The 24,858-nt window shown below is 43.3% G+C and overlaps 1 protein-coding gene across 3 annotated transcripts in view; it reads right to left on the reverse strand.

The window, feature by feature from the left end:
* The window catches only part of LOC126457594 (dehydrogenase/reductase SDR family member 12-like), a 92,506-nt gene that overhangs the window by 49,863 nt on the left and 17,785 nt on the right, over positions 1–24,858 (reverse strand). For all 3 annotated transcript variants that reach the window (XM_050094031.1, XM_050094033.1, XM_050094032.1), the window contains exons 4-5: positions 11,603–11,736; positions 1,677–1,772 (exon numbers count right to left, since the gene is read on the reverse strand). In XM_050094031.1, coding sequence (XP_049949988.1) covers positions 1,677–1,772; positions 11,603–11,736 — 230 coding nt within the window. The remainder of the gene's footprint in view (positions 1–1,676; positions 1,773–11,602; positions 11,737–24,858) is intronic.

Genomic DNA, 24,858 nt, shown 5'->3' on the forward strand with positions numbered 1-24,858 from the left:
TCATTTTGTGATTTATTTCTCTCTTTTTTGCACTGGTTTACGTAATCATCTATTAAATTGCCCATGGTTTTGTTTTGTTTGGTTTTAGGGCACAAAAACGATTGTGTGTCAATCCCAATGAACAGAATAGGAGACAGTTAAACAAGGCACGAGGAAAAAAATTAAATGGCCTTCGCCATATTGCTTCTTCGGCAGATAAAAAGTAAATGGCAGTCGACAGCCCACGCATCATTCACTAAAACGGCTGATAAATCAGATGGTAAATCCAAGCTGGAACGTAAAAAAGAGAGAGAGATAGAGACAGAGAGAGAGAAGAGAAGAGAAGAAGAAAGAAAGGCATTCCAGCAGGAAGTAGTGGACAGTTAAAATTGAGGGGCAGCGCCACTGAGCAAATGACGATGGCTAAAAAGGCAGTGCCCAATACATAGCTGAGTTAAAATGATGTCCTCCTGGCGGGAGGGCCGAGTGAAGGTCATCCAAGGTGCAGGGAGAGGCTTAAGCCAATGCTTATTCCCGTGAATGCCATCCTGGCATAGTGGCTTTGCACAGTAACTGAACCTAGTACCCTAGCACACCTCCCTCCTCCATTCCAAATTCCCATTAATACCCCAGTCCACTTGGTATCCCCCAAACTCAAACAGCACTGTTTTTAGGGCGAATACCAAGTGAACTCAGGCATGAATGGGAATTTGGATTGAGGAGGGAGGCATGCTAGGGTATCCGCGCAGTTGTGCAAGGCCGCTGTGTAAAGGTGGCATAATGGTTAGCACATCTGCCAAGTGAGCAAGTAACTCAGGTTCAAATCCCAGGCTTGATACAATTTTTCATTTATTACTTCAGTCTGCAAATACACATCATGTCATTTTTTCATTTATTACTTCAGTCTGCAAATACACATCATGTGTGTTTTGAGACTTGCTTAAGCTCTGGAACCATATAGTTTCATTCGGCTAATGCACCAATGCCTGGGTTTCGGGCAGGATCCGCCATTTCACTCGGTGCTGAGGTGCTATTTCGATACAGTTGGAGTGTCTCTGCAATGCTATCTGAGTTCAGGGGGAATAAACAGTGGGCCCTGGGTGCGAATGGGTATTTGGATTGAGGAATGAGGTATGCTAGGATAGTCTCTGCATTTGTGGAAAGCCACTGTTCAATGGTTGTTGTATGGTTAGCACACCTGCCTAGTGAACAGCAAACACAGGTTCAAATCCCAGTCTTGATACAAATTTTCATTTGTTGCTTCAGTATGCATATATACATCATAGATGTTTGAGACCTGAAAAGGTCTCTGGGGCTATATAGTTTCATTTAATCTTTAATTTGGTTTTATAATCTGCCATTTTTCTGTAGCTTGAAAGTGTCTTAACACCTGGTAAAACACCTTTGGCTCGTGCTGGGCATCAAGTCCATTCCAATTCAGTAATGTGTATCACACAGTCTTTTAAAAAATGGCATCTCCATGCACACACTTTCTTTTTTTCACATTATGCATCCAGTTGGTGTTGACTCTACCATCAGTTTTTGGTTATCTTTACTATAGTTTTTAGTAAAAACAAACATTATTACCCACATTATATTTTTGTTAATGCCCAGAGAAAAAGCTTGGAATTTAATTTAGTGAGTTTGAACAATTTATTTCAAAGTTTCAATCTCTCCTGCTAATTTAAAATACATACCAAAACATCAAGTCTCTCTTGAGTTTCCTTAAAGTTCGTCGCAAATTTGTAGACACTTCTTGGCTGAGATAAATCCAATTTATGAGTGTGGATGTTCTGGAGAAAAGAATATACACACATTGCTTTATTAACAATTAACTAAAAAAAAAAAAAAAAAAAAAAAAAAAAACACACACACACACTATCCACTTCTATGTGAAAAAGAGGACTGAAGCAAAAAAATTGCACCTTTGCACAGATGGAAGAAAAGAACCTTAAGAACACAATAGTGTAGCATTTTTCTGCATTTTATAATTAATTTAAATGGCACTACACGTGTAAAATACAGATTCTGATGTGAATGTTACAACAAAAAGACCAACAAATAATGATGAGTACCTGTTCGATACTGGCCTTCTATACCAGCCACATTTTGACACTGTGCCAACTTACAAGCTTAAAACTGGAAGCTTTAAGAAAAAAGATGGTTGCACTCTGACTTATAATCACCACCACCACCACCACCACCACCACCACCACCACCACCTTTCAAGTTCAGATTGGAAAAGGACTTAGTAGCAAAGTTCCTGATGGGATTTGAATAATAATCAGGGTGTCTGTGCGAACAAGGAAAAAAGTTCCCGTATTTTTCTCGGATAAAAATACGCTTTCTCCCAGGTGAAAACACACTTTTTCCATGTTAAGTGACAGTATACTTTTCCTTGGAACTGTAAAACTTATCAATCCTGTGAATGGTTAGGGTTTTGTACAATGGTGTTGAATTTCCCAGCACTTTAGAAAACGAAACTCGGGGGGTGGGGGGGGTGGGGAGAGACAAAAACATGTTTTGGAAAGATGTTTGATGTGCAGCAACGTGTATTACAAAAGTATAAATTCGAATTCCACCAAACGCTGCATGTTACTTTCCGAAGCAATGAAATCGAGATGCGATGCGCTTTTGTAAGCCAGTCATAGCACGTGTCACGTGATATCGCCAGCCAATGACTGCAGACATTAAGAGCATAGGACACGTGGTGAAGTTAGCCAATAGAAACATCACTGTGAACTAGCACGAACACACAAACAGGAAAAGTCAATGGTTTAAATTAATATACGTAGTGTTGTTAAAAGAAAAGAAAAGAAAAGAAAAGAAAAGCTTTCACATATAATATTGGTCTCTCAGATTAATAAGCTGCAAGAGAAGTGCCAGTAAAATTTTTAAAGACAACATAAATGTCTGATCTTCTGGGCTCTAAATTCTTCTAAATGGTCATCCTCAAAGAGTTGATTTTTAAGTGGGAGTCAAATGCTCTGTGGTTTAATACATTCATTGTACATTCTCGCACATAGTTCATCTTACATGAAAGGAAATCTACTTTGAAAGTAAAGCTTTTCAAACAACCATTCACAATATTTTCTCATGACCTGTTAGAAATAGGTTCATTTCAGCAGCTGCCAGAGTGCCAGGTAACAGGTGTCATTGCGATTGTGCAGCTACAATGATGCAAGAAGCTCCCATGATTGTACATGCAAAACACTAAAAGATCTTACATTATGTAATAGAAGAAACAAGACATTAGAAAATACTCCAAGGGCATTGCAATTTTGTGAACCATTCTAAAAGCATAATTCGGCATAAAATGCACATTCATATGTCCAGATTAGGATTTAAATTTTCTTGGAGTACCAGTGCTGTATTATCTCATGTTTGGTTCTTTATCATGGCATAATCCTAGAAGACGAAAACATGCACTTGAAATGCAACAAGCAGTTGAAACTAGCCAATAGTATGGAATTAAAGACTTCGTTTCAAATAAATTGACTGCCTCAGTGGAAAAGATTAATAAAAGCCAAATTTCTTTAGCAAACCAACAAAAATAACTTCATTGTTCTGCAAGGTGATTAATGCTTAACTGTCAGAAAGGTAGAAATAAAATAAAATCTGAAACTAATAACATATTTTAGCCTTCCGTAATTATGTGAATGTATTTTAATTCACTTGATAGCTCCAGACCACAGAAATCCATTTTGTTTTCATTTAATGTGAGAGTAATAAACAAAGAGGAAACAGCAAAATCAGTAAACTTAAATACAGGTGACGTGGAGACTACCCATCTCCCCACTACAACTCAAGACTGCTCTGTGCATCAGTCCCAGATCTATGGTATGTATTTCCAAACTAGGGCAATACTAGATAGTGGCGCCCCCGCCCCCCTCCCTAGAGTGTTTGAAGTAGGATGCCAAAAACGAAAAAAAAAAAAAAAAATATAGTTTTTTCAAAAATATATTCACTTTGTAGCACACATCTTTCCGAAGAAACTGATACATAAAATACAGGGTTATTACAAATGATTGAAGCGATTTCACAGCTCTACAATAACTTTATTATTTGAGATATTTTCACAATGCTTTGCACACACATACAAAAACTCAAAAAGTTTTTTTAGGCATTCACAAATGTTCGATATGTGCCCCTTTAGTGATTCGGCAGACATCAAGCCGATAATCAAGTTCCTCCCACACTCGGTGCAGCATGTCCCCATCGATGAGTTCGAAAGCATTGTTGATGCGAGCTTGCAGTTCTGGCACGTTTCTCGGTAGAGGAGGTTTAAACACTGAATCTTTCACATAACCCCACAGAAAGAAATCGCATGGGGTTAAGTCGGGAGAGCGTGGAGGCCATGACATGAATTGCTGATCATGATCTCCACCGCGCCGAAAATTCAAAGCGTTTGACTTTGTCATCGGGTGTCATGGCTTGTAGCAATTGTAAACGGTAATGCTTCTGCTTTAGCCTTTTTCGTAAGATTTTCCAAACCGTCGGCTGTGGTACGTTTAGCTCCCTGCTTGCTTTATTCGTCGACTTCCGCGGGCTACGTGTGAAACTTGCCCGCACGCGTTCAACCGTTTCTTCGCTCACTGCAGGCCGACCTGTTGATTTCCCCTTACATACGCATCCAGAAGCTTTAAACTGTGCATACCATCGCCGAATGGAGTTAGCAGATGGTGGATCTTTGTTGAACTTCGCCCTGAAGTGTCGTTGGACTGTTATGACTGACTGATGTGAGTGCATTTCAAGCACGACATACGCTTTCTCAGCTCGTCGCCATTTTCTCACTGCGCTCTCGAGCGCTCTGGCGGCAGAAACCTGAAGTGCGGCTGCAGCCAAACAAAACTTTATGAGTTTTTCTATGTATCTGTAGTGTGTCGTAACCATATATCAATGAATGGAGCTACAGTGAATTTATGAAATCGCTTCAATCATTTGTAATAGCCCTGTACACGTGTTCGAAGCAATATAAGACATGCTCCTCTTAAAAAACTAAAAATTAATACTGGATGGGATTATTTGTCACCGACAGAACAAGAACTCTTCAGAAAATTTGCACTCTTTATTGCCTATTAGCTAATAACTCGCTGTTGCAAGTGGCATAACATTAAATATAGGATAAGTAAAACCAATAAAGACAAGAGACAAGCAAGACAGTGCACATTCCTTCAATCCTTAAGTCCTAGGATTTTCTATCTCTAATATTGCTACAGCTTTACATGGCACGCTTTCCTTTCTGGGAAAGAATCTATTACCTCTTCAAAGTTCGTCAAACGTTTTGCAACAGGAAAAAACGAAATATCATTGTCTAATACTGAAAAAGCTGTTAACACAAACAGGACCCCAAGACTGGTGTATTTCTCGATCGGATTATGTGTATTTTTGTTACTGTCTGCTAGATAAAATGAAATAGACCTGCCTAATATTGCAGCAATTGTAGGACACGCCAAATAAATGAGACTGTTTTGGCACAAATGGTCATTTTTATAACACAACAGAATACAATTCACAAAGTATCAGTATCAAATGCCTATTACGCCCTATTACAAGTTAAAAGTTTTATGTTAGGAAACAGTTTCACATTTCATTCATATGCTCCAGCTTCTGAAACACGAGATCGAAAAGTAGTAGTATGAAATTTTTATGCAAATTTGGAATCGTCATATTCTTCCATAATTTATGTAATGTCCCTGTTTATTCACCTTCCTCATTCTAATGCACAATCTTGTCATCACTAATTCTGTAACTATTCCTACCAGTGTCAAAAATTATTCATTAGTTAACTTCACTAACCCTGTCACAATCACCAGTTTAGTTACCCCATGTTTATTCTCCAGTTAGGTGTTATAACGTGTTTGTACATCGCATTTTCCATGCTACTCCCCGAATAGAACTTAAATGGTTGCTAGCCATGGACTGTGCAACTGTCCTTTACTGATGTAGTGGTCTGTCCAAAAATTTTCTTCTAAATATCATTTTCTTGGATGAGAAGATAATAAGAAATATTTCTTGCCTGTTATTCCTGTTAGACATTTATTTCCTCTCTGGTAGTCTGAATCTACAGATTTCGCTAGCAATTATAACAACACTGATTATTTGCAAACACAGTCAACCACATGAACAGTGATTGGCATTCAACTGTTCGACTTAATTTCGCTCAGCTCGTATAGCCCCATCCCCTTTTTGTCTGCAGGAAAATTTATTTCTAGATCCGACGGAGATTCCGCAGGCAGAGACATCACGTATACTATGCACACATTCAATAGTCAACTTAAAATTCATTCAGAAATCAACTTGGAATGTGTTCAAAAGCCAAGAGGGATGCTTTTCAAAGTCATATGAATAATCGATAGAGCAACGCGCGCTGGATGCTAGACACCTTGTGAAACAAAGCTTTTCCCCCTCAAGAATATGAAGTTGCACACCCCTCCCCCCTTGAAATTGCTGCCCCGGGGCAGATACCTCAGTTTGCCCTCACCCCCTAGATCCAGGCTTGTTGCGCATATGTGAATCTGGCAGCTTAGGCATGCCACTAACATTTTTCCAGGTAACATCTGGCTGCTTGCTGCTATTGCTCATACAGCTAACTGCCACCCTTCTGTAGCCAGAAGCAGGAGAAGGTTCTAATATTACATGACTCAACTGCACATGCACATGAGCTTACTCGCAATAGCTCAAATGAATCCAATGTAAACGGATGTGACGTCATACTCGTTGGAGGCAATTTGTTGTTGTGAAGCATTGCATAGTCTTCCTAAAGCCAATGACACATTTTGCTGTTGGCAGACACTTTTAAGAGCATTGCTTTGTTGTTGAATATGGCGCATTTCCATTGCAATTTAAGTTTTATTTTCGGTTTTTTCTCTCTTTCATGTTTTAGTGCTGTCTTATTATTCTGTAGTAGCAAGATTACGGTAACATCCTTTGTTTAGAGTATTGGTTCTTACCAGTCAATGTAACAAAAATTTAACTGAAAACTAAAACAATGAAAAATTCAGAATTCTAAAAAATTCCAAGGTTTTCCCAGTATTCTCCTGGATGAAAAAATTCTCGGGTTTTTCTAAGATCTCCTGGGTCGTATACACCCTGAATAATACATCTGAAAGGTAAGATGAGTTTTTCAACAGTATTCCTCTTGAATGCATGTTTACTAACTTAACACTGTGACATCTTGTTTGGTCCAAGTTTCAGCAATATAGATTTGTTACTGAGAGTGATATTTTTACCACATTTTGGTACTAGGATATCCCATTATCAAGTGCCAGAAAACAAGGTAACAGATTAATATATCACAATACCATGTATACAGACAATCATATAAAATATGGTATACCATCCTGTAGTACAACATACCTTGAAAGTCCTATGTCGTTAGGCACTGTCAAAAGCAAAAATATCACGTTTCACAATTGGTGTGTAACATTTTTAATACTGATTCAAGAGACAGTTGTCCAATGGCTTCACAACAGATAATAATATGGGAATGGTAGTTGTCTTTGGTATGGCTTCACTGATAATGTTTTACAATGTGTAAAATTATGAGGAGACAGAATTGCGGACCATTACTTACCGTATCTTCACAGACTTACCGTACCTTCAGGAAATGAAATTCCAAGCACTGCTGACAAACACTTAAAACAGAAAAACTATTCCTTGCTTCTGAATCTGAAAGATAGGAATAGTTTCTTATACCTTTACATGCTTTACTGGCAATACTTACGATTTCACTGCCTAAAGTTAAGTACCGGCCAACTGTTCTGTCTACGTGTAATTTTACAGTTTTCTAATATGAATTTTCCTTGTCGATGCAATGTTCCACAAGGAGGGCAGTCACAAGTTGAATTTGAGATGTTTCCATGTGAGAAAATTACCTTCTTTTAGGGTTCAAAGCTGGAGTGAGTGTTGATCAGTGGCTTGAATGACTGACTTTAGCATCTGAACTACATAAGACAGGAAAGAAATGACATGAAGATGGAAATAACAGCAAATGGTAAGCTACAGCCAGTATTGCCACAGAATGTGGTCAATGGTACTCTTATTTCTCCCCCTTCAGCAAAGAACAAATAATATGGATTTGTTAAATCAATTAATGTATAGAAAAACTGATTTCTCAGTTTTTCTAATGTTTCATGTTGTAATGGAACTGGTTAATGACATTATCTTCAACACAAACCATAACATGTGACACACAGACAAATACTCAATATGTACAAATATTCAGTGCTCAATACACTTTTACAACCAGATACACAAAACATATTTCAGAAATCATATACATTTCAGTTTTCTTTATTATGATTAAATAAATTACAGCCAATTACTTCATTTACGGACAAATATACTAAAATGTTTAGAAAGAAAATATTTCAAAACATGGACAGTTGCGTTCATTTTAATTCTGAAAGAATCTTTTGAAATGATTCAAATTTATCAGTATTACTATTTAAACATCTATCGGAGTCCAATTTGAAGAACTTCTGCAGTGTAAATGTCATGAAATATTACTGACTTATAAACTGTATCTTTTGGTGTCAAAAATCAATATGTAACTGCAGCACCTTTGAAATGCGATGTGACGTTGAGTATTGCTGGTCACTTTGTATCAGCCTTAGTTGACTTCTGGTGCGTGTTAATGTCAGTCAGTAATCTGGACTCAGTTGTGTTCTGTTGTAAGAAGTAGCATCTTCTGGTCTTACTTGTGAAGTACAATTGGGAATAAACATCTGTGGAGCATCTGCAACTTTTAGTTCAAATACTGATATGCAGCAAAGATATAAAACCTTTTATCCTACTGTACCCAAGAGCACGGAATAATCTCAGATCATTGAGCCACCATGAAGAAGCAAGTACAATGGATTACGACAGCAAAGTTAAATTGATATTCTCTATAGTTATCATCCCATTGACATTTGAACACTAATACTTCCCCTTTTATACCCCACTTATTTACAATACTAGAGAACTACAGGACAATCCAACTCATTACTCAAACGAGGCTTGTAACTTCATTTTTACAAACTAATGAACTTTTGCAGCAGTAAAGATGGGAAACCATTAGAATTACCACTGAATGACGTCCATTCTGTGTAAACTGTAGATGCCATGCAGATATGGCCACTATAGGATCATGTGGGGCGAGACTGCGATCACATGAGGACTGACTTTGGCTGACTATGCACTCATTATTATTATTATTATTATTATTATTATTATTATTATTATTAAACTGTTAAGGAAATTTAATGTTATTTTTGATTTATATTCATAATCAGTTGCTGTTTGGTTTGCCTGGTGACAAACTGTCATGCTGAGATGCTGTACAGTTGTAGCTGAAATTACAATATACAGCTATTTCAACTGCAGTTTAAACTCCATTCCACAGCCCACCTCAATAGCTGAACGGTCAGCGCGTTGGAATGCCATGCATGGCAGCCCGGGTTCGATTCCCGGCTGGGGTGGGAGATTTTCCCCCGTCAGGGACTGGGTGTTGTGCTGTCCTGATCATCATTTCATCTCCACTGTCAACGTGCGAGTCGCTCAATGTGGCGTCGCACTCAATAAGACTTGCACCTGGCGGCCAAACTTTCCACTTGGGAACTCCCGGTCACTGATGCCATAAGATCATTTCCATTTTTCCATTCCATAGAAGTATACGTTTATCTCATGAAAACATATATACTTAATTTGAGAGTTCTATTGATTTTTTGTGAAATTACTACTTTTTATTGTCATGCAGAACATGTCAGTACAGATAATTAAAATTGTTCACCAGCATGTAACATGCAGTAAGTTTAGAAAACTTTTTTGACTAAAATATTTATCCACGTCATTCTCTTACTAATGCACCGATTTCATCAGGGCAATATGAAATTAGCAATTTTGAGTAAATTAAGAGTAAACAGCTGTTAAAAGAATTGTCATTGCATACTGACGTGTCAACATTAATTAAGAGTAAATAGCTATTAAAAAATAGTCACTGTAAATTAACATATAAATACCAAGGTCATTACATTAGTTTACAGAGATTCACTGAAGAAAAAAGCTACAGGACAACATCCATGGAAAAAGCAACTGCAATAACTTTCATACGAATCTTTTCATCTCCATTGATGACAGATCAAACTGAATAAGTAGTAGATAGGTAAAAAAAAAAAAAAATATACTCACCAAGCGGCAGTAGGAAAGCACACATACAAAAGCTATTACATATACAAGCTTTCGGAGCCAGAGGGTCCTCCTCCTGGCAGTGTCATTGGCAGAAGGGTTGAAGGGGAAGGAAGAGGGCGAAGGAATAGGACTGGCGAGGTTTACGAAAAGTCACCCAAAACTCTGGCTCAGGGTCAAAACTCCACCCCTTTTCCTAAACTTCACCAGTCCTTTTCCTTCGCCTCTCTTCATCCCCTCCAATCCTTTGCCAGAAGAAAGAGCCACTGGCTCCAAAAGCTTGCATAAGCAAATAAGCAATACCTTTTGTATGTGTGTTTTCCTGCTGCCGCTTGGTGAGTAGATTTTTTTATCCATCCAATTATATTGTTTTCAAAAACTGATTATTTTCATTGACAAATAAGTAACCGTTTTTAATTAATTCAGCTACAGTATGGATTACACACCTAAAGCAGTTCTGTAATATTATTCAGCATTCTTACTGCTGAATATAGATAAAAGAAAGATACTGCATTTCACTTGTTGTACAACTTGAAGTATTACAAAGCTGAGCCAGGGCCAATACTTGGAGAGATTTCTGAAATTAATACATCATACAAGGACAGCAATCCAGTAAGGTGTGCATAAGTGAAAGAAATGCATAATGTGTTCAGTGCCTGTCTGATGTGTATACCAACTGCACCTACTTGCTCATTCAGTATACTCTTAGGCTTGATTAGAATCCATCTCTAAGATTTTACATGATAATCTTTATGTGAGAAAGGTTTGGAGCCAACTGGTAACATATGAAGTAACCTAAGAATATAAAGCTTAACTTATGGAGATATATCAACATATGGTCATTATGTTCAGTTCTGCGAGGTCAAAATCAATATTTAACACAACTGGAATCAAAATGAGCCCATAACAGTTCAATCCAGCCACACATCCATCAGCTATAGGCCAATGGTTGCCTTTCCTTTATTCTACTAACAGAGCAAGTGTATTGACAAACGTGTGGTGAACATTTTCCTCACTGAAAGATGGCGCATCACCCTGATCACACTTCAAGAACATAGGAGAGTAAACAAATTGGTGTACTAGAGTATGACTTGTCAAGCTTCTTAAAATAATACAGAAGTGACTAAATCTGGACTACACCAAATCTTGATCCACAAATGCAAATTCCACCTGAATATTTAATACAAAAACCTCCGAAGTCACTTTATGAAAAATATCTAGCTGCTCCCCACACAATTTCCTCTTTTTTTTATAAATGATACATGCCTATAAGTGTTCAACATTCTCAGGGGATGGAGCTTTAAAAGTGGTTCTGCATAAGCACAAGACAAAGGGTAGTTGTTTTGAAGCTCTAAAGGTACGTTTTTGGAAACTAAGCAATTTGTACTACTTTATCAAAACTTTGGGAATGACGTTCATGTTTTGTACCCATGAAAGAAATTTTTTTTCATACCTCATTTTGAGTTGTTTTCACAATCTCATCCTTAACTGCATCTGCACTCTCCGAATTTCTGCAAACCATGTGCACAGTTCCACCTCTTTTTGCTATTTCTAATGTCACACATTTGCCTATTCCACTGTTGGCTCCTGAAAATATTCGAAAAATAGAAAAATCATGATACCAAGTTACTATACGCAAACATTTTGTTGATTTTATGTTTACTTATATCTACTGGTGAGTCTAAATGACACAACTGACAACTGATTCTAATGACAATTAAACATGAAGGTATCAATGCAACTCAGCTTTTGGTTGTCAGTGATGTTCTCACAGAAGTTCACACATTCTTGTCAGTCAGTCAGCTTTCTTGCGAAATATTATTAAATAGTTGAGTTTCAGCTGTTAGTAATTGAAATTTGTTTCCTTACCTCTTGGTATTTCTGTATGCTCTATAAGCAGTTATTCATTACTGTAATTAGCAGATATTCAATTTCACAATCAGCACCACACATTTACTCATAATGAGGTGACACAAAAGTTTGTTAAATTTTGCTGCTGTAATAAAAGCTTTTGAAATAAGCAACATAAGAAAACAAGTACTCTATCCTCCTCTATTACTGATGCCTCCTCTATTACTGATGGTTCTCTCTCAACAATGGCACAGTTTTTCAGTTTGATTCCTGGGAAAATATTCTTGTTAGGAATTTAAGGTGCACAGAAAAGTTAAAAACATCTTCAAAGTCAGTGAAGTTCCTTTATAGGTTTTTGAACAGAGAATGAAAAAGATGGAAGGCTGAGGAGGCAAGACTGGGCAAATGTGAAAAATGTGGGATCACCTCCCACCTATGTTCCTGTTTAGCTTCCACTATCACATTAGTATCACCTTGGCAAGAATTATTGTGTCCTACCAACACTCCATGCAGATTTCTCAGTCATGTTTCTTCAAGTTTAGCCATAAGGTGTCTAAGTTGTTGGTAATCTGCTTACTTTGTGTAATTCCTGGCCCTGCAGCATCAGCATCAGACAGTCCTTTGTAGCCAGCCATGGGCATGCCACTGATGAAATTCTGCACCTGGACACTGGCTTAGGAATCCAGCTATGCAGTGTCCCAATATCAGTGGTAGACTAGATTGCAGCAAATCCTAGCACTATGCTGAATTTCCACAGCCGGCAAACTCCTGTCATACCACACCCGGCCAGGGCAAGTATAAATGATCCCAGCTCGACCAGAAGCAGCATTCCTTTGGCATCACATATTCAAATGGAGCAATCTTTACACCAGTCATCAGTTAATGTATGTCTGAGTTACTACCATCTCACCAAGCAGTGTTACCGATTAAGTTAAGCTGCCAGTCTATGAGCCACAAGCTAGCTCAGATGGTTCGTTCTGGGCCTCCAACTGGATCTGCAAAGGTGAGGCCAGCAATCAGGTACCATCACCTGACACTCCAGCCAGACCCTGAGGGCTCTGGGTTCAACTTAGGGTGTCTACACATTCCTGCCAGATGCCTCAGGCTGCAGACAATGCTGGTCTGCCTAGCTAACTAGTCACACTTTGCTGTGGAGCTGACACCTTTGACACCATACATTTGTCAATAAGTGTGCCACCGTTCACAGCCACTGTTGGACTGCAGCAGTATTCCACTGCCTTAGCATACTACATTACTCGCTGCTAACTAGCTGTGACTAGCTCCTGGGCTACTATGCTGTATGAGAGTTACAGAATAATGAACAACGTTACTGTTGAGTCAGCGTTTGTGACTGTACTTGCTGCAGTACCGGAGAATCTGTCTCACAGTGTCATGCACACACCACTCTGGAAATCCTGCAACAATGGCATCAGATGGCTGTCACATTGATGTAAGAAGAGCAAGTACCTAAAAGCAACATATGGGACATCATCTCAACATGTGTGAAAATGAACCTTTTGCAAGTGACAGGGTTGGGTATTCTGTGTCTTGGTAACTTGAAGAGAAACATGGACATCATACAAGGGAATATAGGCAATCTCCATGCTTAACACTCAAATGTAAGAATTAGGTGTGTTCAGTGGCAGGAAATATGACTGTGCTCTTGATTCCCTTCATGTTGTATTTTTCTTTTTATTGTGAACACAGCCTTAGCAATGAATGAACCAGAGGTGGATGTTACCACAACAGAGGTGGTTCAGACCTTATTGAATCAGAAGATATAAATGCAGGCAGACAATGCAGCAACAGCATTAGAAGAGAGGGACACAATGGCCCAAGTTTGGGATCCAAAGGAATTTTCACCACAGAACTTAAACGTTCAGACAGGGACAACAGTTCACATACGGCAAGAATGCTGTGAACCATACTGTGAGAAAAGCAGGCAAACTGGTCATCCAGAACAGGATTGCAGACAAGCCTAACAGGGGGCATGATAGGTGGACATGGGGTGGGAAAAGTAACACATCATCAAATGGCAATGGTGGCTCTGGAGCCACCGTATGGAGCTCCCAATAAATATAAGCACAGCCAAAATGTGTGAGATGGTGGAATTCTGCTTACAATGACAACTTACTGGATGGAAGGAAGTGTAATTTTTTGTTGGACATACATTCACAGGTGTTCCTGGTAAATACGCATAACATGGGAAATAAGAGGTTGAGTCCAATATAATGCAGATTACGTAGAGTGGGTGGAAATGACGTCATTTACAGGGTTTGACAGTAATGAGTTTTTAGGGTAAGTCAAAAAATTTCTGTTTTTGTAAGGAAGTTTGGCCTCATACAGGCAACGGTAACTGTGGTATCTTAGGGTTAGATATTTTCCTTGAACATCACGCTAAACTGATCTAGATCGGTGCATGGTACAATTCGCTGTGACATTGTTCCATATGGGTGGAAACTGCCAACAGTCCAGACTGCCACAAGATTCATACCTGAAGCAAGGGGAACCACTTACACTGCATGCATGGCCACTAAGGATAAATTTGGACAACAAAGTACCACAAGGTGCTGAAAAAATACTGTAGGTGCATGCAGGAAATAATCTGCCAATAAATGTATTGCATGCAGTAGAACCTTTACAGAAAAATGAGGAATGGTGCTTAATATGCAGGAGTTTTGTATGTGTACAGGAGTTAGATGGTGAGAAGATAGTCCCTTTCAGGATAGGTATCTTTGGCACCAGATATATAGAACTGTCCCCAATTTAGAGATCTTGCAGGAACATGATTTAGACAGAACAAATCTGGACCGTAAGCTAATGCAAGTTACCAGTTGAGCAGCATTACAGAAGGCAGTACACCTGGAAGTAGCAGAGAACGTACCAATGGAGCAGTTACTGTTAGAATATGAGGGTCTATTTAATCCTGATGGGTCTTTGCTAACAACCCCAATGACACTACATAGAACTCCAACTGAATGAACTGCCTGTGTATTGTAAACTGTATCTTTTATATCACATCACCTGCAACCTGTTATGGAAGAATTCATTAACCAACCACTACAATATGGTATTCTTGAGAAAAGTACCAGTCCCTGGGGAGCACTAGTGGTAATTATCCCAAAAAACCGTGAAGGTGGAATGAATATGTAGCACTTTTGTTGTGACTGCCAGTACCTTAACAAATGTATGGTTGCAGATGCTTGTCCAATTTGGAATATAATGGAGAATTTGGGACAATTCAGATATTTTTCTACCTTCCATGGATCTGCAGAGTTGTTATCACCATTTAGAAGTAGAAACAGAGGATCACCCATGGTCCCATCAGAACATTTACACAGTATCAGTACATGCTGTTTGGACTGAAAAACACACCAGCCACGTTTCACAACCTCTTATATGGGATACTGCGGGGACTGAAATCTAGATTGTGCATGTTATATTTAGATGACATAAGTGACTTTGTGAAGAACATGAAAGAGCATTATTGGAGCTAAGGTAAGTATTTAAGTGGTTGCATGTAACACATCTAAGCCCAACCTAGAAAAGTGTCTCTTCAAACTGGAAGGAGTATAATACTTGGCACAAAAAACTGTCGCAAGAGTGTCCAGATGAACCTCAGGAAAATTAAAGCTGTACAGGTTTTCTGGTACTATGTACAGAAAGAGAGGTGCAGCCTTTATTGGGCCTGGAAAATTATCACAGGAAGTTTATAACAAAATCTGTGACAATAGCATGGCTGCTCACTCATCGACTGAAGAAAGGAGTAACATTACACTGATCTCCGAGGCGTAATTATGTGTTCAGACAATTGAAAGAGTTCCCAACAACCAGAATGATATTAATTTCCCCAAATAATGAGAAGCAAATTGTGCTGGCAAGCAATGTGAGTAATCATGGGCTTGGCTGTGTATTAAGTCAGGAATTGGATAAAGCAGAAAATCTGGGCCCATGGCTCCTAAGAGATGAATACGCCATAAAAGAATAACTCTACAAATGAGTCATTTCCAGCATAACATAGATAAGTTATTTGTACAGGAGGAAAATTCAAGATCATACTAGATTATGCAGCAATGAGATAGCTATTATCTTAAAAAAAAATTCAAGCATGTTAAAGCGCTGGTTGCTAAAATTCAGTGAATTTTATATTGAGGTTACTCATCGACCAGACAAGCCACTCAGAAATGCCAGTGGCCCGAGTTGGAAAGTTTGTGTGATACAATGAATACTTCTTACCTCTGCACAGTGGCAGGAGACTGAAGCAGCTGACAAGGACTTCAAGCTAATTACAAAGTAACCACAAGTGTAGGAAAGAAGAACAGACAGTTTGTAAATAATGGTGTACATGAGTGAGAGAGAGAGAGAGAGAGAGAGAGAGAGAGAGAGAGAGAGAGAGAGAGAGCACTGCAGACAAAGTGTAGGAGATTTGGACACAGTTGCACCACACTGTTTTAATAGTTCACAAGTCCAGCATCAACTTGGAATTCAGAGAAACAAATTCTCCCTAAGGGGGAGGAAATGTGGCAACATCAGCTTCAGGCAGGACTTCAGTACCAGCCAAGGACATGCGAGCTAGTCACTGGCTTAATTCTGCTGCTGGGCAGAATTAAGCTGTGTTCCACCATCAGCATCTGTAGCACAACACTGCATTTCTATAGGTGGCTATGTGATGGGACACTACCTCCTCTAATAACACAACTGTCCGTAGTGCTCCAAGCTCACCCAGTAGCAACATTCCTCTGGCTCCAGGGATTCGACTGGCTCAGTCTCCAAACCAGTCATCCATCAAATGTGCAGCTAGCTACTGCAGCCTCATTGAGCAGTATCACCAATTGAGCGAAGCCACTAAATAATGAGTCATCAGCTACCCTTCTGGTTCCAGACTCCAGATTGCATCTGCAAGGTGAGAGTGGCCAGAGGGTGCCACTGCCTTACACTCAAGCTACTCTTTGCCACAGATCTGCAAGCCATCAGCTAGCCCTGATGATTCCAGTCTTTGGACTGTATCAGCAGTGTAAGGCTGGATGGCAGGTGCCACTGCCTGACACTCTAGCCAGTCTCCGCCACTGGTCAGCAAGCTGACACCTATGCCAGATGGTTCCAGGCATCAAACAGGATCGGCAAAGTGGGGCTGGCCAATAGGTGCCACAGCCTGACAATCCAGTCAATCTCTGCTGTTGAGATCCAAGCTGTGAGCTAGTCCTAATAATTCTGGACTTTAAACATGATTTGCAAGGTGAAGGTGGCCAGTGGTTGCCATTTTTTAAACATTCTGCCCAGTCTCTGCCACTGATCTGCAAGCCGTCAGCTAGGCCTGATGGTTCCATGCTTCTAACTGCATCCACTGGTTGTGACTGGTCGGTGGGTGCCATTGCCCGACAATCCAGCCAGTCTATGCCACTGATCTGCAAGCAATCATCTAACCCACATATTTCTTGGCTTCAAACTGGAACTGCACCGTGAGGCTGACCAGCGTGTGCCTTTGCACGACACCACAGCCAGTCTCTGCCATTGCTGTACAAGTCATCAGCTATCCCTGATGGTTCCAGCCTTCAAACTGGATCCACACAATGAGGCTGGGTATAGGGTGCCATTGCTTGACACTACAGTCAGCCTCTGAGGGTTCAGAGTTCAACTCCCAGAGTCTGCACATTCCTGCCAGCTGCCTTGAGTCATAGACTATGCTCACCAGCCTAGCTGACTAGCCTCATTGTGCCTTGGAGCTGACACCCTATTTATGTCAGCAAGGTCACCACAACCACTAGCTGTCATTGCGCTGTGGCAATATTCTTCTGCCTCAGCATACACTATCTCTTGCTACTTATTAACTGTGATCAGCTGCTGGGTTATTTTTGTCAGAGTGCTGTAAGAGAAGTGCCCAATAATAAGAACCATTTTTGTTGAGTATTCATTCTTGAATTTGTGCTCACCACAGTACTGTTGACTCCATATCACAGCTTCCTGCACATACCACTGTGGATTCAGAAGTAACCACCCTGCAAACTGGCATCAGCCAGCTGTAAATGAGAAGTAATTCATAATAATCATTTTTTTCCATCCCATCACTATGAATTAATGGAAATATTTTAAGTGGTGTTTTTAGGATTCAATTATACACTCATGATCAGAAAAAAATAAAAAGAACAGAACTCCTGGAATGCCTACAGACAGGAGGTCCATAGTCACAGGACAAGTGCATTAGTTTGCTCTGCAGAAATGATTAGCATTTCAGTCACCTTGATTTAGTACATGTCCTGTTGCCTAGTAGACACAGGGTCTGCCATTGGCCGTGATAACTTGTTCCTCGCATGATGGCACCAACGTGTATAATGCATGAGTGGCATCCTATGGTATAGCCATCCCAAGTTCACCCATAGTCACAGTGCTGGGACTGCACCCTTCGTTCCACCATATGCCACAATTTCCGACTGGTGACAAGTCTAATGAGCTGGATCAAAAGACTGACATCCTGTGACACCAAGAAGGCATGTGTTCGAACACCAACATGCGTTCTTGCATTGTCTTGCTGAAAAATAGTGTCTGGGATATTGCACAGTAAGGGTATGGCTACAGGTCACATTATGCCTTTCACATACCTCACACTGGTCACAGTGCCCTGGACACAAACCAACTGTGATCTGTGTTTGTACCCAATAGCACCCCACACCATTAGGCCTCGAGTTGGTGCTTTATGTTGTGCGAATGCAGTCACTGTGATGCCGCTTCCTCCCCCTGACTGCAGCGAACCAAAATATGGCCATCATTTTTAAACAAAAAGACCTGGTATTTATCCAAAAACAGTATCTGATGCCACTCCTGTCCCCAGTGGCATTATTCCAATCATCACTGCCATGTATCACATTTCTGCACATTCATCAAAGGCAGGCACAGAAGTGGCTGATGCACACAAAACCAATGCTGTAATAAATGGCGATGGACTGTCACCCCTGATAGTGAACAACGTGTTCCAGTGTTGGGCCAGAGCTGAGGATGATGGTGATGGTGATCTTCAGATGTGTCAATCTTATCAGAGGTTTTTTTTTTTTGTGGGGTTTGAGGGCGCTCAACTACTGAGGTCATTAGTGCCCAGTCACAGTTGTTAGAGCACATGGAATCTAGTAAAGCTCAAGGGGAGGGGGGGACACCAGAAAGTCCTGACAATGATGCAGATAAAATAAGTAAAAAAGTTAGATGTCTTTGGACAAGCCAGTCAAAGTTATAAAATGCAGAACACGAGCAGCTGCTCGAGCGTCATCAGCTAAAATATCCGGTAAAGTAGATGGCAGGGACAGGACAACACGAGATTGACTGAAGCGGGGACACGACAATAAAACATGGCGCACTGTTAAGTGCTTGACCACAAGGGCACTGCGGGGCTGGGTCACCGGAGAGCAGGTAGCAGTGGCTAAACCGGCAATGCCCAATCCGCAACCTGGTCAGAAGGACCTCTTCTCGCCGAGATGGTCGGGAGGAGGTTGTCCAAGCAGTTGGGAGCGGTTTTACTGCCCGGAGCTTGTTTCCTTGGAGGGATGACCAAGCATCCCACCACAACGACACAAGCCTCTTACAAACAACCCCAAGAATGTCAGATGACGGGACACAATGGGAGGCTGGCCGAGGCAGGAGGATTGCAGCCTTGGCTGCAGCATCTGCAGCCTCATTCCCAGGCACTCCTACATGTCCGGGAACCCACAGAAAGCTGACAGGAGAACCATTATCAGTGAAAGAATGGAGGGACTGCTGGAACCGTTGAACCAAGGGATGGACCGGATAGGGAGATCCAAGGCTCTGAAGAGCACAGAGTGAGTCAGAGCAGAGTACATACGATGAATGGCGGTGGGGGCGGGCATACTGAATGGCCTGATGGAGAGCAAAAAGCTCGGCCGTAAAGCTGGAACATTGGTCGAGGAGCCGGTATTTAAAGGTGGCGGCCCCAACGACAAAGGCACAGCCGACACCATCGTCAGTTTTGGAGCCATCGGTGTAAATAAAGGTGTGACCGGCAAGTCGAGCACGATGTTCGACAAACCGTGAGCAATACACTGCAGCCGGAGTACCCTCCTTCGGGAGCGAGCTGAGGTCGAGATAAATATGAACCGGAGCCTGGAGCCACGGTGGTGTCGGGCTCTCACCCTCTCTGAAGGTGGTAGGGAGGGCAAAATCCAATTGTCGAAGCAGGTGACGGAAGCGGACTCCGGGGGGCAGCAGGACAGACACATACAACCCGTACTGACGGTCGAGAGAATCGGCGAAGAAGGACTGATAAGAGGGGTGGTCGGGCATTGACAACAGCTGGCAGGCATACCGACACAGCAGTACGTCGCGCCGGTAGGTCAATGGTAATTCGGCAGCTTCAGCATAAAGACTCTCGACAGGACTAGTGTAGAAGGCTCCGGTCACAAGACGTAACCCCCGATGGTGGATGGAGTTGAGACGGCGTAAGAGGGATGGCCGAGCAGACGAGTAGACGAAGCTCCCATAATCCAGCTTTGATCGGACTATGGACCGATACAAGCGAAGCAGGACAGTGCGATCCGCTCCCCAAGATGAACCACTAAGAACTCGGAGGACATTAAGGGAACGTGCACAACAGGCCGCCAAATAAGAGACATGAGGAGACCAACAAAGTTTCCTGTCCAATGTGAGCCCTAGAAACTTAGTTGTTTCCACGAATGGGAGAACAATGGGACCGAGATGTAAGGATAGCAGAAGGAATGCTTTATATCGCCAAAAGTTGATACAAACCGTCTTCTCTTCAGAGAACCGGAAGCCATTTGCCACGCTCCATGAGTATAGGCTGTCTAGACAACGCTGAAGGCAGCGCTCCAGGAGGATGTTCTCTGGGCACTGCAGTAGATCGTGAAGTCATCGACAAAGAGAGAGCCTGAGACATTAGGTGGAATTCAATCCATAATTGGATTGATCGCGATGGCAAAAAGGGCTACGCTCAAGACGGAGCCCTGAGGCACTCCGTTCTCCTGGAGGAAGACGTCGGACAATACGGAACCCACACGTACCCTAAACTTTCGATCCGTTAAAAAGGAATCAATAAAAAGGGGCAGGCGACTGCGTAGGCCCCACCTGTGCATAGTGCGGAGGATACCTCCTCTCCAACAGGTATCATAAGCCTTCTCCAAATCGAAGAACACGGCTACCGTTTGGTGCCTTCGCAAAAAGTTGTTGATGATGAATGTCGACAAGGTCACAAGGTGGTCAACAGTGGAGCGGCGGCGACGAAAGCCGCATTGGACATTGGTAAGTAGCCGTCGAGATTCAAGAATCCATATTAACCGAGCATTAACCATGCACTCCATCACCTTACAGACACAGCTTGTAAGAGAAATGGGGCGGTAACTAGAAGGAAGGTGTCTATCCTTCCTGGGTTTGGGTATAGGAACATCGACGGCGTCACGCCAACGCATGGGGACCTGACCTTCGGTCCAGACGCGATTGTAGGTACGAAGAAGGAAGCTTTTGCCCGCCGGAGAAAGGTGTGCCAGCATCTGAACGTGAATGGCATCTGGCCCCGGAGCAGAGGACCGGGACAGTGCAAGCGCACGTTCGAGTTCCCGCATAGTAAAGGGGGCATTATAAGTTTCCAGATTCAGCGAGTGGAAGGAAGGTCGCCGAGCCTCTTCTGCCTCTTTCCTGGGAAGGAAGGCAGGGTGGTAATGGGCAGAGCTTGAAACCTCCGCGAAAAACTGGCCAAAGGCGTTGGAGACAGCCACAGGATCAATAAGGACCTCATTACCTGAGGTCAGGCCAGGTACCGAGGAGTGGGCCTTAATGCCCGACAGCCGGCGCAGGCTACCCCAAACGACAGAAGAGGGAGTAAAACTGTTAAAGGAGCTGGTGAAAGAGGCCCAACAAGCTTTTTTGCTGTCTTTGATGACTCTACGGCAATGCGCTCAGAGTCGTTTGTATCCAATACAATTCGCCAACGTAGGATGGCGGCGAAAGGTGCGTAAAGCACGTCGTCGAGCACGGATAGCGTCTCTACAAGCCTCATTCCACCAGGGGACGGAAACATGACGTGAAGAAGAGGTAGTACGAGGAATGGAGCGTTCGGCAACATTGATGATAACAGCCGTGAGGTCACAACTGAGAAAATCGTGATCTGGAAAGGTCGGCAGTGAGGAGTAAAGTCCCCAGTCAGCTTTCGGTATGTTCCAGCTCGAAGGACGTGGGGATGGGGTGTGGTGCAGGAGACGAACGACACAGGGGAAGTGGTCGCTCGAATAGGTGTCAGAAAGGACATACCACTCGAACCAACGGGCAAGAGTGGTAGAACAGATCGAGAGGTCCAAGTGGGAGTAGGTATGAGTAGAGTCCGAGAGGAAAGTCGGGGCGCCAGCATTGAGACAGACAAGATTGAGATGGTTGAAGACATCTGCCAAGAGGGAGCCTCTTTGACAGGATGCAGGAGAGCCCCAAAGGGGATGATGGGCATTGAAGTCGCCAAACAATAAAAACGGCGGAGGAAGCTGAACAATCAGGTACATCATGTCAGCCCGACTAACTGCGGATGACGATGGAGTGTAGATGGTACAAACTGAAAAAGTAAAAGCAGAAAGAGTAATACGGACAGCTATTGCTTGGAGTGGGGTGATCAATGGGATGGGATGGTAATAGACATCGTCCCGAACGGGCAACATGGCCCCACCATGAGCTGGGATACCGACCACAGGGGTGAGGTCATACCGCTCCGAGGTATAGTGGGTAAAGGCAATACGGTCAGTCGGGCGCAACTTGGTTTCCTGGAGACCAAGGACGAGCGGACAGTGCAGGCGGAGGAGCAGTTGTAATTCCTCCCGACTACATCGAATACCTCTTATGTTCCAATGTAACAAGGCCATCGCTAGTCAAAAAAGAGGGGAAACGAGACGGGGGAAGAGCTGGTCACCTCGACGGCCGCGGAGGGCCAGGTTTCGAGGGAACAACGCTACAACCAGCGGGAGGCGGATCCTGTTCCATCGAGTCGTCGCCAGCTGCGGTCGCTGTCCCGGGTTGTGTAGGAGGGGCAGCATCATTTGCCGACAAGAGGCCAGCTGAGCGCCTGGCAGCAGAGCGTCCCGGCGAAACTGAAGACGGCTGGGAGCAGCAACTCACGGATGGAGTGTCAGGCGAAACGCGCCGGGGTGGAGAGGGGGATAGAGACTTCTTCTTGGAGGCCTTCTTGGAAGTCCGAGGAGGCACAGGGATGGTGGGCTGGACACGAAGAAGGTCCTCACGCGCGGGGTCCGTTTTGGAACGCCGGACCTCGGAAGCTGGGGTCCGGAACGTTTCCCCGATGGATGCCTGAGAAGAGGATTGCTTCTCAGGCAGCAGGAGGGGAGGAGGAGGAAGGGTGGCCCCTGGGGCAGAGGGGGCAGGGGCCACGGGGGTGGAGGATTTGGAAGGGAGGGATTTGGGAGGCGGAGGCAGAGACCCCAGATGGGGGGAGGAGGTGGAGGGGGGACAGGATAGGGGTGAGGATACCGTGGAAGGAGTGGACACGACTGAGGCAAACGAAGTGGTCAACGGCACGGGATGGAGGCGATCATACTTCTTCCTGGCCTCAGAATAAAAGAGACGATCCAAAGTTTTGAGTTCTTGAATCATCTTCTCCTTCTGATACGCGGGGAAGTCTAAGGATCTAGGCGAGTGGATGCCAGGACAATTAACGCACCGAGGTGGTGGGGTGCATGTATGTTCCTCACGAAGAGGACGTCCACATTCGCCACAAAGGGGCTCAGCCTCACACCGTGACGACATGTACCCAAAGCGCAAACACCGAAAACAGCGCATAGGAGGCGGGATGTAAGGTCGCACATTGCACCGGTAGCACATCACCTTTACCTTCTCCGGGAGAATGTCCCCCTCGAAGGTGAGGTTAAAGGCCCCGGTGTCGATGCGACGGTCTTTGGGGCCGCGCTGAACTCACCGGACGAAATTCAAGCCTCGGCGCTCCAGGTTGGCTCTGAGCTCCTTATCAGATTGCAGCAGGAGGTCCCGATGAAAAATAACCCCCTGCATCCTATTCAGTGCCAGATGCGGGACAATGGACACTGGGATGTCCCCTAGTCGATCGCACGCCTGGAGCGCCGCCGACTGTGTGGCGGAGGTGGTCTTTATAAGAACGGACCCCGAACGCATCTTACCGAGAGCCTCGATTTCCCCGAAGATGTCCTCGATGTGCTGAACAAAGAACATGGGCTTGGAGGTGGCGAACGTCCCCCCATCGGTTCGAGAACAGACCAAATAGCGGGGGAAGTACTTCGCCCCAAGCCGGCGGGCCTGTCCCTCCTCCCAGGGAGTAGCCAAGGGGGAAAGGGCAGGAGAACCAGAACCAGAGACAGTACCTTTCCTTTTGAAAGACTTGGCCGCAGAGCGATCTGATACGTGTTGACGTTTCATCTGTGAAACGTCCGCCCCGATACCACCCACTCCGACCAGGGGCTCTCCCCACGGGCGCCACCCAGCCTCAGCAAGGGCCACCTAGCAGGATGACCATTGCCGGGAGTCCTGATGCCCCAAGGAGACGGGCATCTACTCCTTGGCCGACATGGGGAGGGTGCAGCTCAGGTATCGGCAGTACGATCCCTGTGTTGTCAGGGGGCTACAACCCAGAGGGTACATGACGACCCCACCACAACGGGCTGGCTACCGTGCTGGATTTCGGGTGCCATGGAAAGTCCATCATGATTGTAGGTGCAGATGGGGACGCACTATGGGCGTAACTTGTACAACCCATCAGGCGTTTAGGCCCAATTTGAGGAATAGTGGGTATGGTGACAACGCCGTTACAATGCCGAGTGCCAAGGTCTTAGTGCACTGAGGACCAGTGGTACACCACGTAAGGCGTCCTTCCCCAAAAGG

This window comes from Schistocerca serialis, chromosome 2, assembly GCF_023864345.2.
Source record: "Schistocerca serialis cubense isolate TAMUIC-IGC-003099 chromosome 2, iqSchSeri2.2, whole genome shotgun sequence".
NCBI lineage: Eukaryota > Metazoa > Arthropoda > Insecta > Orthoptera > Acrididae > Schistocerca > Schistocerca serialis.